This window comes from Abrus precatorius, unplaced genomic scaffold (genome assembly GCF_003935025.1).
Source record: "Abrus precatorius isolate BTA unplaced genomic scaffold, Abrus_2018 Scaffold9, whole genome shotgun sequence".
NCBI lineage: Eukaryota > Viridiplantae > Streptophyta > Magnoliopsida > Fabales > Fabaceae > Abrus > Abrus precatorius.
The window spans coordinates 10197131-10216079 of NW_020874439.1; the positions used below are offsets into that span (position 1 = coordinate 10197131).

Sequence of the window (18949 nt, forward strand, 5' to 3'; positions counted from 1 at the left end):
CTAATTGAGGAATCAATATTTTTGGAGAAGAAAATAGAGGATTTTCCATTATTTATTCTTAAACCAGAGGCAATACCAAAATGAGATAAAATCTCCTTAATAAGGTTCGCTTGATGATAATTAGCTTTGGATACTAGGATAATGTCATCTGCAAAGAAAAGGTAGGACACACTAGGACCATGGTTTGTAAAGGAGAAAGGACACCAATCATTATTAATTACTTTATCCTTAATTAAATGGGCTAATTTTTTCATGCATAATACAAAAATATAAGGAGAAAGAGGATCCCTCTGGCGAATTCCCGTAGAGGGAGCGAATTCCTCAATCAGGTCATTATTCCAATTAATGGCCATGGTAGAGGAAGAGATACAGTGAAAGATCAAATTAATAAGGTCAGAGGACAGACAAACTTCCTGAAGAGTTTGGATAATGAAATTTCACTGCAGTTTTTCATAAGCTTTCTCAAGGTCAAGCTTAATAATCATGTAATTATTTCTGTTTTTAAGGGTAGTGAGGGAATGATTTAATTCTTGTAATATGAGAGCATTGTCAATACCCTGCCTTCTAGGAATAAAGCTAGTCTGATTTGCTGATACAATATGAGGAAGAATGGCTCTCAACCTATTAGCTATAATTTAGTAATAACTTTATAGCTAACATTACATAGGGATATAGGTCTGAAGTTACTAATATATTTAGGGTTATCCATCTTAGGAATGAGGCTAATGTGGGTTTTATTGACTTCAGCCATTTTTGCAAGGTTGTGAAACATATCTAGGACAAAATTAAGAATGAAAGGAGTAAGGAAATCCCACTAATTTTTATAAAATAGAGCATTGATACCATCTGGTCCAGGAGACTTAAAGTTACAAATGAAAAAAGAGAGACCTTAACCTAGAGATTGGAGATGATAAACTCAGCCTATCACACTCTCTCCAAGGGAAAAAGGAAGTAGTAGTGGAGAGAATAGAATTATACGGAGAGAGATAAGAATAAAACTTTTTAAAATAGTCAAGAATTATGAATTTCAGTTTTGAGGGATTATACTACCAATTTTTATTTTCATCTTTTAAAGCTTCAAATAAATTTTTATTTCTTCTAAAAATGGCAGCTTTATGAAAAAAATTTGTGTTTGTATCCCCTAAGTTAAGCCATTTAAATCTATAATAGTGGAACCAATAGAATTCCTCAAGGTCCAGAATCTGTTGGTACTCTTTCCGGAGGGATTTCATGAGATTACATAAGAAAATGTTATCAATAGAACCTAACTTATAAGAGATGCTATTAATTCTACTCAAAATACGCTTCTTTCTATAAAAAAAATTACTAAAAGTAGTTTTATTCGAGTAAGAAATATTATCTTTGAATTTGTTGATGTTATCATTCTAAGAATTATAAGGAAATCAAGAATTTTTAACCTTATTAGGAAAATCTGGATGGGAGATCCAGGAAGCTAGGAATTAATTATATCTTATCTAATATTTAATATAAAAAATATAATAAAAAATTTAAAAATAAAATTTATAATTCAAAAAATTAACTTTAAAATAGTGGTATTTATATATTTTTAAAAATATGAATACCTATTTGGCACAAGAATTTAAGTATAAAGGCGAGTAAATAAATATATGATCTATGAGTACGAGCCCGTCACTCCACTCAACTTGCATAATTTTTTTTTATTTTTTAATCTATTTTATAAGTGCCAATTATATATATATATATATATATATATATAATCAAATGTTAAGGAATGCGATGCAGAATAGTAAAAATGAAGCGAGTACCATACTACACAACACATGGATAAGAAAAGAGATTTTTTTTTTCATTTTCTTTTCTTTTACACCACAATAATTTTTTTATTAATTTTTTTCTAAAATATGCTCCCAAAAAATATTTTTAAAATAATTTTATTCTTCGAATATATATATTGTATTGTATATATTATAAAAATTTGATTCATGTTAAAAATAATATTTTTGTTGACCGTCATCAACTTTGTTAAACCTATTGTTTATCTCTTCGGACATCTCTATGAAAGACTAATTTCTTAACCCTTTCACATATTTAAGAATCATGCAATTTGCGGTTTGAATTCGGTTTCATAATCAACAGATTCGATTTTGTTCTTCTTTCTTTAATTTTGAATGGGTTAATCATGATTATGATCTATTCTGTGAGTTATACATTAAATTAAACAATTAATTTATAGCTTAATTTAATGCATTTTAACAGATTAACTTAGATGATATTTGGATTTAATTCATAAATCAGTGTGATTTTACTATTTGATTAAATTATATAGTTATTATTGTTCAATAAAGAAAATTAGAATGATAAAAATTGATTTATGTCTCTAAAAATTGACTTAAGTTGAACTTTATATTACAAAATTTAGACAAACATCATTGTTTTTTTATTTAACAACAGTGATGCAGAAAAGGTAAATACGTATAATACAACAAAATTTACAGACCAAGCTTCTTTGGTCTCAAGAATGTGGAAGAACCCTTTTGCAAACCTCACATGAAGATTTGCTGTTGATGCTTAGCCATCTTTTCCTTTTTCTTTCTGTTGTCTCTCACACTCTGCTTGCTCCTTCTTCAAACTCTCCATAGGAGTTTTCTCTTGTTTCTGTCTCTTCCTATGCTGCAGGAATGATGTATCCGACTCCTTAACAGAGAAAAACACGGATCCCAGCTCAGCCAGCCACTGGGGCTCCACCGCTGTGGCACACTGCATGTACTCCTTAGTGGTCAGGATTAACTCATGATAAATGACATACTCGGGAGTACAACCCATGCCGAAGAGAGCACTGCTAGGATGTAGATGACATGGTGTTCCATTACGGCAGTTAACATACTCCCCCACACCCTTTAATCTTGCTGCATTGTGGAAGTATGCAGAACAAATTGCTTTTCTGACAATGTCGGTATCAGGCCAGCTTGAGGTCAGGGGAATCTTTAAGGTCTTGAGAATATCAAGCAGCTGGGATCTCACCTCTCTGGCCTTTCTTAGACCCTTAACATGCAAAAAATGATCATTGCACCAATCACCTCTGTAATCATGTTGTTTCCATTGCTGATAAACGTTGTACAGGGTTAAATGATCAGATTCTGGAACAAAAAATCTTTCCCGTGCAGCATCGCTCTCCTCTGCTCGGTCCTTGGGTTTAAAAAAAACAGATGGCACTGAAAGCATGGAAACAATTGTCAAGACCTCCTCAACGCACCCCAACTGTTCACCCATCAAAAGCATCTTAGCAAGCGGAGGGTCCAGTGGAAATTCAACCATTTTCCAGCCAAGATCAGTTAATCCCCCCACGTCATTAAGGGCCCCTAACACCCATAACTGATACATAGAATTGAGAATATTATCTTGGGGAGGTGGGTCCATAAAATCAAAATCAAGTAAATTTTCAACTTTAAGGGATTTCAGCAACAAGACCACGTTGCTAAGATTAGCCCTCTGAATCTCCGGAACAGGACTGGGCAACATTTCATTTAGGTAAGCACTCTCAGTATACAACCGATAGCATGTACCAGGGCCAGTTCTACCAGCTCGACCAGAACGCAGGTTAGCGGCAGCACGGCTAACAGGGAAGACCTGGAGGGCATCCATGCGCATCCTAGGGTTATACACCTTCATTTTTCCATAGCCAGTGTCTATGACATAGAAGATACCATCGAGAGTTAATGATGTCTCAGCAATATTAGTGGCTACAATGCATTTGCGGGCTCCATCTTCAGCTTTCTGGAATATCTTTGCCTGCAAGTCAGCAGAAAGCTGAGAATATATGGGTAGAATCAAGAGTTTAGGAACTGCTTTGTTTGAAGATGACACCATCTGCTCCACTCTTTCAGCAAGGGCATAACAAGCTGCCTCAATCTCATCTTGGCCAGTCATGAAGATAAGGATGTCACCAGGAGGGCTGGTTATGTGAATAGTCAGAGCCTGCTTCACTGCACCTTCAACATAATCTTCCACTGGAGTTTTACTCCATAATATATTCACAGGAAATGTTCGCCCAGGAATGTGAAAAATTGGTACACTGCAAGGATGTCCCGATTAGTTAAATCAAACTAAACAATAATGAACAATGCGGCACGAGGAACTAAACTACCTTCCAAAGAAATCTGAAAACTTTTGTGCATCCAGAGTTGCTGATGTGACTATCAACTTGAAATCACGACGTTTGGTAACAACTTTCTTCAATATTCCAAAAAGAAGATCTGTGCTTAACGATCTTTCATGGGCTTCGTCCATGACAATAATTCTGAAACAGTTTCAAAACAGATGACAGGTAACATTATTTTTATTGCAAACAAACAATGAGCAATAAATGTGGAGGAAAAAATTTGTTAATATTTTCATACCGATACTTGTCTAGATCAGAGTCGTTGAGTGTTTCCCGTAGAAGTACCCCATCAGTCATGTACTGTAAAATTTAACCACTAAAATTTAGAAGATAGCACAAGTTTATGATCAATGTATAGACAATACACAAAATTTACCTTTATAATGGTATTTGGCCCAGTCACATCCTCAAAACGTATAGCATAGCCAACTTCATCGCCCAATTTTGTATTCATCTCCTCACTAACTCTCTTGGCAACACTCATAGCTGCCACACGCCTAGGCTGGGTGCAGCCTACTATACCACCTATAGTATAGCCATCCTCATGCAGATACTGTTCAGAAACCAAAATGTCAAATTCCAATTTAATGAATATAGATATCTATTGAGATTCTTATCTATCTTTTTTATATTTTCTTGATTGGATAAACATTAATGAATAATATAAGACACACACAACAAAAAGAAATGAGAAGGACAATAAAACCTGTGTCAATTGCGTTGTCTTTCCTGAACCAGTTTCTCCCACCACTATTACCACCTGATTTTCACGAATCACCTACACATTGTATATCAAAAAAATTATTTCAATAACATTTTATCTGCATTTAGAAACAGAAAATTCCAGTGGAAACAATACTATTGAAGGTAAGAAAAAGTTGAATCAAAATACATGGTAAAAGATAGAGCAATCCAAACAAGCAGATAAAAATGTGAACTTACAATATATAAATGCATAACCAATATGATGAAAGAAGGAAAAGGGATCTGCTTTATGTATATATCAAAATCATATAATGATAAATACAGTTTCATATCCAAGTCAATAATTAGGAAAATAAAAAGGAACAATATTGTGTTGCCAAGCTCAATCCCAGACCCCGTTCACATTAAAAATAAACAGATTAAAACTATAGGTCTTAATGAATGACTAAGAGACTCATTGTCCTAATTTGAACATTTATACTCACTGGTTGTGATAATTAATTAGTAATTACTTCAATTTGAAAGAATGAACTCCAATAGGGTTCCTTACTTTTTGACAAAAAGCAACTTTACCAATTACTGTCGCATCACGCACGCATAATCACGCATATATAACCAAGAAAAAAAAAAAAACCAACCTGTAATAACTCTTCTCTCACTGAAAAAATAGGCAGATACTGTCTCTGCTCTGCAATGCTTTTTGACTTAGCAAAGTCACTCACACCTTCTATCTTCTTCAAATGCTGCGAAAACTTAGCTCCCTCCTTAAAATCAATTTCACCATCTTCCCCCACTAAAGCAGTGTCTGCATCAATCTGTCATTTGCAAAACAATTAAATAGAATGAAGTCTTCAAACCATGAAAAGATGAAGCAAAGAGAGACAAAATACTCTAAAAAGAATACCTGTTCTGCTGTTTTTTCAACACCGAAGATATCACCAAGTTTTGAACCTGCAAGTTCCCAAAAGCGTTGGCGAGACTTGTTCATACTCTGCTTCTCATGGATTTCTCTGACCAGAGCAGATCCTTTACAAGATATTATAGCCATATCAGATGTTGGATGTTTCGTTGGGATAATTGGCTCTGCCTGCTTAGTAAAAAGCACTCTGCCATCAAAGAAAGGAGGCTTTGTATCTGATCAACAGTGAAAAAATAATCAGTAAAAAATGAAGAGTGATATAATGCAGTAAGCAAACTGCATTAAAAGGTAAAAATTGGCCAGATGAATATTTACCACGCACACGAAGAATAACTTTGCATTCTTCTTCATCATCAAATTCAGTCTGAACTTCTGTACGAACTTCTGTACCTCTAATAGCCCCTGATCTCAGCAGCTGCCGATCCTCCCATTGAGCATGATCAGCTGTGAGCTGAGACAACCTTTTGCTTTGTACAAGGGACATCTTAATCCCATCTCTTCGAACCTGTGTTATTGATAAAAACTCTTATCGTTAACGTTTATTGCATGAATACCAACTTACTTTAGTCTAAACAAATACCACTACTAAAGCACATTCAACGTTTATTGCATGAATAGTTAATTTTGCCAGCAAATTTCCAAAGTTAAAATGCACATAAAGAGAAGAAAGGCACAACTTAACCACATTTCACTTCATTGCAAACAAGAACATCTACAACTTAACCACAACTTAACAGTCATGCACAGTCATGAACTTACAATGTATGGAAAGGTATAATTGACGATTTGACAGTAAAAGCAATAAAAAAATCCCATATAGAAAATTATTTCCAGCGCCATGGGATACGGTTGATTAGTTAATGATTCAAAATTTAATGTTAGTTTATTAGAACCATATAAACCCATTGCCAGAAATCTCATTAATAAAAAAAAAATGTAACTTCATACAATGTACAAAATAAACTTTGTAGCTGAATAAAGATGTTTCTTCCCCAAGTAAATAAAAGTAGATAAACAAGAATTAATTCTAATTTTCACGTGATGAAAAAAGGTAAAATGTCTCAAGAAAAAAATGATCATATTTGACTACTATACATTGTTAACATCAAGAAATAAAAAAATGGTGATTCTCAGTAACCGACTGAGCTGCTAAAGTACCTAAAGTAGTGATAAATCCTGTCAATAAAATGGGTCTTAAAGAGAGTACATCTATTCCAAATCGTAAGTACAGAAAAAGTTAGTTAAAAAAAGATTAAAATACTAAAAGTTACCAGTCTCTTTGCCGACTCAGCCTCTTTTTTCTGAAAGGAAGCTTCATCTCCAAGAAACACTGATGAGTTATCGCCATCAAACATAGTGCTACTACCTTCCTCTCTATCGTACCTTCTTAACAACAATTGTAAATTAGATTAAACAACAGTAAGGAAAAAAATATAGTGTGTCAATCACACAATATAATGGAAATCTGAAAGAATCATCTACAACTTCAGCTCAATCACCGCTAAGACAAGGTAAAATTTGAATGATGAGACAAAATTCAGATCTATATGTAAAAGAAGAAAATTTTCAAGCAATCTAAGCATTTAAAGTTTGAAATTTGAACAAAGTTTGAACAGGAATTATAAATGCCAAGCACAACAAAGGAACCAGCATATTATTCCAATATATTATTAAGCACTCTGATCTCTCTTTCCAAAAGATTCATCTATCATAACACTAAATATTTCAAACTCAGTGATTTAAACAGATATCAAGGAAAGATACTTTTCAAACTACATTTATATACCATGCTCGGTCAGCATCATATTCCATCTCTAAAGGCATGCTTTCAGTAATCTCATTGTTATGGTCTTCACCCAAGTTAGACTTATCCGCCACTTCATCCTGGGCACATGAAATTAGTAACTATATTAGTTGATGAAATGGCATGCATATCAAAAGTAACCCATAATAATATTGGTACGATAGAAGAAAGTTGCGCAACACATTCAGCACCCTGCCTTTTCTTGTGATAGTCAAAATCATTTATATTCAGCACCTATGATGAATTATCAAATGTACAAGAAAACTATCAAACATGAGGTGCAAAACATACCGCATATCTATTTGAAGTTACGGAAGAAAAATCAAGTTGATGTGACCTTCCATGACGTCTAGAAACAGAAGATTTGGCTGAAGTTCCGGAAGCACGTATAGGGACAGGAGATGGAGAAACATGGTCCCAAGGAGAAGATGAAGTAACTACATTTACTTGAGCAATAAAACAAAATTATTTCTCAAAGACTATCATGAGCAAAGAGAAATTAGGAATTACAAACATAAAAAATTTGACATAAACAAAAACAATATTATATTTGGAATGACATACATGATGAATGAGGAGTGTGCCCCGGCAACCACGGAGACACTAATCGGGCATAAGGTGAGGCACCTACAAACATTGAAGATGGTGAAGGTCGATGGCGTCTAGAACTAGAGACACTGTCCCTAAGTGGAGTATCTTCCCATTCCCGGTCAGACCTGCCTGCAAATACAAAAATTGGTAATTCCTAGGTCAAAAAGAATACCTAGTTTTCCCAATGCAGTGATGCTAAATTGAAAATTTGTTATTTGGAATAAAAATCTCTTAAATGTCAATTAAATATAGTCGGAAAATACAGCACTTATAGTATTCCAAGCAGATATATCCATGACATTTCTTGCTTCAATAGTTGGATTATTTTTTAAAAGAAGTGCGAGAAACAGAAAATAAATAATTACATACCAGATGTTCGCCTGGAACCTTCATATCTGTTTCGCTTTCTACCATATTCACGGTCATACCTGCCACGTGAATCCCTCTCTGAATAACGAGATTTTCTTTCTGGAGGCAGGTAAACCACTCTATCTCTGTCCTTGACAGGAAAGAATAGTCCACCACCCGAAGCTTTTCTGGTTCCAATGTCACCGTAGTCTCAAATAGTTGATGATTCTATTCACAAACAACAACAATAAGAAGCAGTGAATTGCACACGATCGAGCTGAGCAACGGAAACGAATATGATACTAACCTCCATGATGCGAATTTGAGTGTCTACACAAAAAAATGTTGGAAGAGAGCAGTTCAGATTCCTTCTCCTAGAGGAAAGTGAAGGGAAACTAACCAAATAAGTATCTTTCGGAGTGAATGGATTGGATTTCACAGAATCAATCTATATCTATTTAAAAGAAGAGTCACAGCAACTGATAAATTATTAGGAAGCTTCCGTTTCAGCGTGGGTCTGCATGGATTGCATGGATGGATTAGATTTCCAAATATCAATAATATAGATCTATTTTAAATTTAATTATATAGATTTGATTTTAAATTTTAAATTTCTGATAAATATTTTTTATATTATTATTAAATTAGTATATTAAAATATATTTAAATTTTATAATAACTAATATAAAATTATATTGACATATATTTTAATCTATTAATAATATAATTTTTTTTATATTATATTAAACTAATAAATATTTGTATAATGTTACTTTCTATTATTTATCTACCACACAAATTATATATTAAGTTTTAAATTATTTTTAATTTTATTTTTTATTGATACTAATTTTAAATTTATTTTTAGTTAAATTAGTTTCAAATTCAGTTTTAAATTTATTTTTATGACAAAACTAATTTTTAATACATTTCTGAATTTAGCTTTTAAAGTAAAAATTTATTATAATACTGTTATATTAAATTAGTACGTTTTAAGATGATTTTAAAATATTTATTAATTATATTTTATAAAAATTTATAAAATATTTATTATCACTTTTAACTTATGTTCAATAAATAGAGTTGAAAATGAAAGTTTAAATTAAAATTTATAAAAATAAAATTAATAATATAAATAATAATAAAATTATTATGTTATTATATTTTAAAATTTTAAAAATAAATATAAATATAAAAATAATAAAAATAATTATTATTTTAAATTAATTTTAAAATGTAAATTTAATTTAAAATTAGTTTTAAATCTAATACAAATATATTATATATTATTATTAAATTATTATAATAAAAAATACTTAAATTTTATAATAACTAATATAAAATTTTACTATATTATATTTTTATATTATTATAAATTATTATATTAAAAATATTTAAATTTTATAATAACCAATATAAAATTATATTTATATATATTTTAATTTATTAATAATATAATTTTTTATTTTTATATTATATTACATTAATAAATGTTTATATATATTATATTTTTTTTATCATTTATCAACCATACAAGTTAATTATATGAATTGAATTTTAAATTATTTAATTTTATTCTTTTAATCAACTTAAAAGTAATTTTAAAATTTAAATTTAGTTTAAAATTAATTTTAAATTTAGTTTTTATAGAATTTAATTTTAAATTTAATCTTACATTAAATTAATTTTAAATTTAATTTTTAAGACAAAACTAATTTTTAATATATTTATGAATTTAGTTTTTAAGATAAAATTATTTTTTTATACGCATTATTACATTAAATTATTGTGTTTTAAAAATATTTTAGCAATATTAATAATTATATTATATTTTATAAAATATTTATTATTATTTTTAACTTAATTTTAATAAACAAAGCTGATGATGAAAGTTTAAGTTAAAACTTATAAAAATAAAAAATGATAATATAAATAATAATAAAATTATTATGTTATAATATTTTAAAATTTAAAACATAAATATAAATATAAAAATAATAGTAGTAATTAATTTAAATATTTATTTTATTTTAATATCTTTAATATAATAATTATTTTTTAAAAATATTATTTTAAATGTGTAATTTTTTAATTATAAGAATTAAGATTAATAATAAAATATTAGTCATAAAACGTAATTATGATAAAATTTTGTGAACTGATATAGCGTAGATATTTAATGAGTAAAGATATAAAATAATATTTTCATATATATAAATTTGGATAAATAAATAAAAATTAATTTTAGAAAGTGAATTTAAAACATTAAATCAGTTACACAAATATAGTTAATCAAAAAATTAGTTTAACATCTCTATTTTTAAGGCCTTATGCAGATTTGCACAGTCTTATTACATAAGAGAACTTATATCATTTCTTCTTTTAAACAATAAGTAGAAGAAAAAATATTTATTTAAAATTTCATAGTCAAATTATTCTGATTGTTATATTATCTTGTAACCTGTAGCTCTAACTGAGTGAAAATAAGAATAATGAGTCTCGAAGTCGATTGCTCCAAATTTGTTTGATTGAATCACATTAAGAAGTGCAGATTAAATGGGAGGTCAAATTATGCAATCTCAATGAGTTGTTACACTTGGCATAGCTTAATTCATGTACAATAATAGTTATCATGCAAACATCAGAATGACACCATATGAAGCATTATATGGAAGGAGGTGTCGAACTCCCCTATATTGGTACAAAGCTAGAGAAACAATTCTGTATGCGCCTGATGTAGTACAAAAATAGAATGATCAAGTGAAGATGATTAGAGCAAAAATAAAAGTTGCTCAAGATAGCCAGAAGAGCTACCATGATCAATGAAGGAAACCATTGGAATTTCAAGTTAGTACTCACGTATTTTTACGAGTCTCACCCTTTACTAGAGTCGATACAACACTAAAATTTCGAAAGTTATCTGCTAAATTTAGTGGACCATTCGAATTTATGAGTAGAGTTGGTCCTAGAGCGTATCATATTGCCTTACCCCAAATCTGTCCAATCTGTATCCTGTGTTTCATGTGTCGCAGTTGAAGAAATACATTGCGGATCCCTCTCATGTGATTGAACTTGGTCCTATCCAAGTTCATGAAAATTTGTCATATGATGTTTTTCCTATGAAGATTGTGGATCATCGAGTCAAGCAACTAAGGGGTAAAGAAATTTCATTGGTAAAAGTAATTTGGAATGCAAGTGATGAAGGAGATGCCACTTGGGAGCCGGAAGACAAAATGAAGGAAGCATATCCTCATCTCTTTTTGAATTAGTGAATTTCCAGGGAGAAATTCCTAAAATGGTGAGAGTAGTGTAACATCCTTTTTTCATTTTTCGGTAATTTATATTTTGTTTAATATTAAGTAGTATTAGAGTGCATTTAGAAGAGAGTATAGAGAATTTTTGGAAGGATTCTGGTGCAGGAGATCTCGCTCAGGGGAGGTAAATCTCGCCCAAGCGAGATTGAGCGTGCAGGAATACAATGTTGCATGGCTATCTCGCTTGAGCGAGAGATAAGATAAATGCAGCCTAACTCTCACCTTGCCCAGGTGAGAGTGATCTCGCTCAGGCAAACTGGAATTTCGCCCAGGTGAGATAGGTCGCTTAGGCGATGACTCACAGGACTGGACATCATCTCGCTCAAATGAGATGGAGCTTGCTTAAGCGAACATATCAAAAAAATAGTAGGCAAGAACACTGTTTGCATATCTCGCTCAGGCGAGATGTTCCTCGCTCAAGCGAAAGCTCACGGAGCTGAGGGGTATTTAAGAGATTTTAAGCATAAAAATTTCATTTCATTTTAAACTCACGTCCCTCTCTCAGTTTTCTCTGAACTCTCTCTTCTTTTTACCTAGATAAAAGTCTCAGAAACTCTGATTTCTCTTCAAAGCTGAGCTTGGACGTTGAACCTAAATGACTTCAAGTAAGTTTCTTCGAATTAAACTTGATTTTCTCTGATCGTTTTTCTTGTTTTTGTTTCTCATGGATATCTTTTGGTATTCAAGAGAACTTCCATAGTTAATGCTTGGTCCTCTTCAACATCTCTTAGTAAACTCGTCTTTGAGATAAAGAGGGTTCTATTTTATCATTATATTACAATATTTATTTTGTGCTCATAGGGCACTGTTAAACATCTTATGAGAATATGTGGTTGAGATATTTATTGTGTGAATTGTAACACCTTAATTTAATTTTCTAAATAAATAAATTTCATAAAATTAGAAATAGTAAAATTTCATTCAAATAATTTTCCAGTGCATAAGTATAGTAATGTCTTTCAAAATAAAGTGGATTACAATTCATGTCAAATCAATGCTACAGGACTAATTTAAATACATCAAAATTTTCAAATAAATTTCTAAGTCCTATAGTAATTTCATCCATCCCTTCACTGAACCCGTTGCTGATCATCTTGATCACCTGAAAAATAAATGTAAGGGTAAGTACTCTACTCTATCACACACATAATCAAGCATAGAGTCTCACCTTGCCCATTCCACGTATAAACAGTTTCTAACATAATTTAAATCATGCATCAACAAGTACAAAGTATTAGTTCCATTGTTTCATTCTCATTCACACACAGGTGCGCTCACTGCACCATTAAACAATCCATACACGCATGTGCATTCACTGCATGTTAGCCACACTCATTGTGACACTGCGATAACAGTTTTTCTGATGTCTTCAACCTTAGGGACTTACTCAGTTTTCCACCATGGATGGTGGCCGGATAACCCCTACCTCACAGATATAATGTATGCGATCACGGGCCCTTTGGCAAAAGCGTTAGTCAGAGGCCGGGTCAGGAGGAGAGCGTGTGGCCTGTGGTGCACCTACACTTACTGTTGGTGTCACCACCACCCTCTCTTTTCTAATTTATTTCTACCACCCCCATCTTCCACACCCTCAGTATATTACTAAATCATTCATAGCTTTCCAACATATTCAAACACAATCACAATCAACATCAACATGCCATTCACACACATTTCCAACCATTTAATTATTTCGCATCAAGCGATGACATGTTAACACATAGTTTCACCCACAATCTCAATCATATTACAATATTCACTTCCACACACGACACGTAGGCCCACATTCAGTTACATCACACTCAACATCCAAATTTTCATAGAAACCCTACCATAGTCAAGCCATTCCATCACACACATGAATAATATTCATTTCATCATGCTCAATCAAGAATCCTCTATCAAAACAAGGATATCCCTACATTCTATCTCAACCACATTACATTATTTATTAATATAAACTAATTAAAAACACAAGGAGATAGCATAGAGTTCTCCCTTACCTCAAATCGAAGGCTCACAACCCAAATCAACAATGAAAGCGTCCCTTACATGAATTTCATCCTAAATACATGGAAGAATTCCATGAGAACACAAAGAGAACCAAGAAAACAAAGAATATGGACGAAAATCGAAATCCTAGCCATTGAAACCCACCTCCAAAAGCTTCAAACATGACCACCACCTTCTATTTAGCTCCCAAACAGCTTTTGAGGCAATTTAATCGGTAAGAATAGGTTGAGAATCGAGAGAACAAAGAGAGATCTCGAAGGAAAAAGTGGGAAATGAATTTTTCAAACCCTAAACCCTTCAAATACCTCTCTAGTCGCGACACTCTCGCTGCAACGACTTCCCTTGTTGCTACAATGAAAATCTCAGAGGAAATTGCACTCTGGTTTCTATAGAATCTCGCTACAGCGAGACCCTCTCGCTACAATAAGACCTTCTCGCTACAGCGAGATTACACCCAGAAAATACCCTCTCTCTGTTGCCCTCTTGCTGTAGCAAGAGAACTCTCGCTACAGCAAGAACGTAACAGATGCACCAGCTTCGCCTAGGGCACTTTCACTACAGCGAAAATCCTCTCGCTGCAACGAGGATGCCTCTACAACACACACTTAGCCTATTTTTAATCCAATTCCAATCATACTCAACAATTTCAACTTCAACCACAAACCAACATATACACTCATACTCATATTTACATATTCATACACGTCCACGTCATCACACACATATTCACTTCATCTTATATATAAATCAAACACATAAACATATGAAAATCCATATATACACTTATATTACTATATCAAAATATTATTACAAAATTTGGGGCGTTACAACTCTCCCATGCTTTAGGAAATTTCATCTCTGAAATTCAACCAAACACACAATTTACACGAACAATTCCAAATACAACTCTTTCATTCTACTCTCTGTTTGCCATGTGGCATCTTCCTCATCACTTGAGCTCTATATCACCTTTACCAATGAGATCTTCTTACCCCTTAATTGTTTAATACGGTGATCCGCAATCCTCACCAGGTACACATCGTAGGACAAGTTCTCTCTTATTTGAGCCAAATCTAGATCGATTACGTGAGAAGGATCCGGCACATACTTCCTGAGTTGAGACACATGGAACACCGGATGTAGGTTTGAGAGATTCGAAGGTAACGCTATCTGATACATTGCAAGACCAATTCTACTCAGCACTTCGAATAAGCCAATGAACTTAGGATATAGCTTTCGAGATTTCAGAGCTCTTCCAACTCTAGTCACAGGTGAGACCTTCAAAAACACATGGTCACCCACCTAGAACTCCAAAGACTTCCTCCTCCTATCATAGTAGCTCTTATGTTGATCTTGTGCAGCCTTCATCTTTTCTTTGATCCTTTTAATCTACTCATTTTGCTTTTGGATCATATCTGGTGCACACAGAGTCGCCTCTCCAGTTTCATACCAACACAATGGAGTTATGCACCTTTGCCCATACAAAGCCTTGAACAGTGCCATCCCAATGCCGGTGTGAAAGTTATTGTTATACGTGAACTCCACCACCCGCAAACATTCTTTCTAAGTTCTCTGCTACTCAAGCACACAAGCTCTGAACAAGTCCTCTAGGGACTGGATAGTTCTCTCAGTCTGACTGTCGGTCTACGGGTGATAAGCCGAACTAAATCTCAACTTAGTTCCCAACGTCCTCTGCAGGCTCTCCCAAAACCTTGAGGTAAATCTTGGATCTTTGTCAAACACCACACTAGTTAGCACTCCATGCAACCTGACTATCTCTCTTACGTACAAGTCTGCAAGTTTCTCCAACTTATACTTTATGTTGATCGAAAGAAAGTGTGCAGCCTTGGTCAACTGGTCCATTATCACCAAAATGGCGTCATGGTTGTTCCTGGTCCTCAGCAACCCAGAAACAAAGTTCATGGAAATACTATCCTACTTCTACTCAGGGATCTCTAGGAGTTGCAATAGTCTAGGCAGATGCTAGTGCTCTACCTTCGCCTTCTGGCAAGTTAGGCATTGATGATTCATATTTTGTACTCACATTTATAGCCTTACTGCATCTTCTAAAATATCTTTCCTTCTTTATTTATTTCATTTAGCATGTTTTTACATTTTTTGCATTAAATTGGAGTTTTTATTAATATTTGCTAACTTTACTTTATATTTCATATTTTCGCTATTCTGACCTTTGTCCACTATTTCGGCCATAACTTTTTCTGTAAATCTTCTTTTTGGCTAATTCTTTTTGCAATGGATTCTTGACTTCCTGGGCTTCAATTTGGACACGGATCATGCTGTTTGGAGTTCGAAGCTATTTTCTATTAATTTTTGAAGTTCAGATTTAAAACATACCTTTTATATTTAAGATTTTTATTTAGGGCTTTTATTATAATTACTTGCAGAGGCTTTGACCTATTTATTTCTGTTTTCATTTAAGACCAGTATATATAGGGGTCAAAAGGTTGATTTTGTAACTCTTTTTTCCTTTCATAATTTTATTTTTTTATAAAGACTTTTTTTCGCTTTTGAGAGAAAACCTTTTTTGTTTCATTCACTTGTTTCTTTTCGGATTCTGCTGCATCCTAAATTATTTGTTTCTTGTGAATCATCTCGTCACAAGCATGAATTGCCACAAGTCAAAAATGATTCTTTTGTCAATTTTCTCTGTATCAAACATCATATTACTTATAAAACTTGAAATTTCAACTATATTAATATTGTAAATCGTGTATAACACTTTGTTTACGTGGAAGATTAGACAATACTACAACCCAAAAAAAAATGTTGTTTGTTTTATGTTTTATGGTCTATACGGGTCTGGGATAAAAAAGAAAAGTGTATGGAGTGGCCTTTAGATGAATATTTCATGCTTAAACTTAAAAAAAGGATTAGATTTGTTGAGCTAAGTGAAAAAGAGCCACTTTCTATTTATAGCCTAATTTTTTATGTGACATTAGACAATATTTGGGGGAGGTTTCTTTTGTTAATCGATTTCTTTTATGTGTGTAGAAGTGGAACAAGAAACACATAAAAAGGAGTGTACTCTTGTGAAATTTCAATTGGTTGGCTCAAATCCTTTGTTTTCCCACTAAAAAGCCTACAAATTTTTCAGATTGTCTTTGTCTTACTTTTTGACTTAGTTTCTTTAGTTCGATTTGTTTTCAACAATATGATTTTTTTAAGATGAATGGAATCATTTGAACAAATTAAAATTCTTAAAATTACTAATTTTTCTTTTGATGAACCAGATTTAGAGTTTGTTTTTTTTCATTAATAACAGGTAAGAAAATAATGAAATTGAAACTATTATTATTTAATTTAATAATTATATTTATTTTTTTTGTAAAATTTGATGATATTAATATTTACTGTTTTTATTATAAAACATTTTATTATCATTTATAAAAATGTATTATAGATACATTTATGATTTTATTTTTTATATAATATTTTATCATATATATATATATGTGTGTGTAAATTTTTAAAAAGTTATATTAATGCATCTGTATTCTAAATTTTTTAAAATTTACGTATCTCACGCGGGTACCCGTATGATCGAATGAATTATGAGTTGTCATGTTGTATTTTAGTTGATAATTATTGTTCTTCTTTATTCAAATATCAAATTCAAATGCATTCTTTCTGTATAAATACGTAATCATCTGCTGATATCTTAGGAGATATTTTCCTTCTTTTTTATATATATGGAATCTTTTATTCGGTGCTTACAAGGAAGCTTAATGACAGCTACAATACACTTCAGAGATCTTGTTGCGAAAATTGCATAGGCTTCAGCTCTATGATGGTCGATGAGAATTTCTATATATCTCAACTTCACAGACTTGCTTTTGGAGACAAACTGGTGAGAAGCGCTCAAAAAATGAAGGAAGAAGGCTTCAAGAGAAACATAGTTTGATGATATTGTTAAAGATTGTCTAGAACATGACTTTGTTTTTTTAACTTGGTGAGCTGGTGTAAGATATTCCATGTGAAGGGAGATAAAAATCAAGTAGTAGATTATGTGGCCAATCTGTACTTTAACTTCAGTTCTTTTGTAGTTTTGTAGGATTGGAGGAGGATGACCCATCAAGGATAATTCCTTTGTTAGCAGTGGATATACTAGCCCTTTTGACTTATTATTTAATAAATTTTCTCATTTTTGAGAAGCAAAATTTATTCATCACCTAATTCTTCAAAATGATAAAAGTTCATACTATCATAGCTACAAATCCCATTTAGAACGTATTTGAACTGTTATGCATGCAAATGATACTTTAGAGGTTCCATTAGAATTGGTGAAAAGTTTTAGAATTAAGTGTGAATTAAGTCTCACATAAAATAGATATGAACAAGTTAAGAGTTTATAAAGAAATAGATCTATATATCTATTATTTTAAGATTTTAGAGTTGTATTGTAGTGTTTTACTCGTTATAAGGTTTCCTACTATTTACTTAATGACGTATAATAATAAAAAATAGAGAAATGATATTTTTCAACAATTCCTTTATGTGAAAAACATTACATGATTCATGGTGTCTGAAGAAAAAGAAACAAAAAAATAATTAATAAATGAAACAAGCTATCTAATCTTCTATGTTACCATTTAGCTTTACTTTTTAAAATTTTATTGTTGTATAAATTAATTTATGTATCCACTTTTCCGTGGCTCCATTGCTATAAACTATTATTGAATTCATTTAGTTCATGCATATATACAACTATGAGTACAAATGTTACTTGAGATACAAACTCAACAAAGGAATAATATATGATATCTCGAAGCATTTTTATTCTATTTTTTTCCTTCTTTCTTCTGTTACATTTGAATGCTATTTGCGGTGTCTCGAAATTATCTATATTCTATAACTGTTCTGTCACTAAATTTTAGTTTACAACAATGTTAAGTTCCTGCCAAGTAGAGGGATTACATATATTAAAATTGCCACTGTAAATACCAATTTCACGAGAAATTTTGAGATTTTCATCATGTTTCATTCCTACATTTTAAATTAGTGAGGGGCTTCCATTAGTTTCTTATATCTTGGAAAAGTGCTAGTATAGGACAGAGGCTTTGCCTTTGAGAGAGAAATACCGAAGAAAAAAATTG

General features: G+C 31.9%; 1 protein-coding gene and 1 pseudogene across 1 annotated transcript; both read right to left on the reverse strand.

Moving 5' to 3' along the window:
* Positions 1-2471: 2471 nt before the first annotated feature.
* Positions 2472-8821, reverse strand: LOC113850773 (annotated as a pseudogene).
* A 5974-nt stretch (positions 8822-14795) lies between these two features.
* LOC113850774 lies at positions 14796-15758 on the reverse strand. The gene is made up of 2 exons (XM_027481317.1): positions 15621-15758; positions 14796-15113 (listed from the first exon to the last, which is right to left on the reverse strand). The coding sequence occupies exons 1-2, from the start codon at positions 15756-15758 to the stop codon at positions 14796-14798; spliced, it is 456 nt and encodes a 151-aa protein (XP_027337118.1).
* Positions 15759-18949: the final 3191 nt, after the last annotated feature.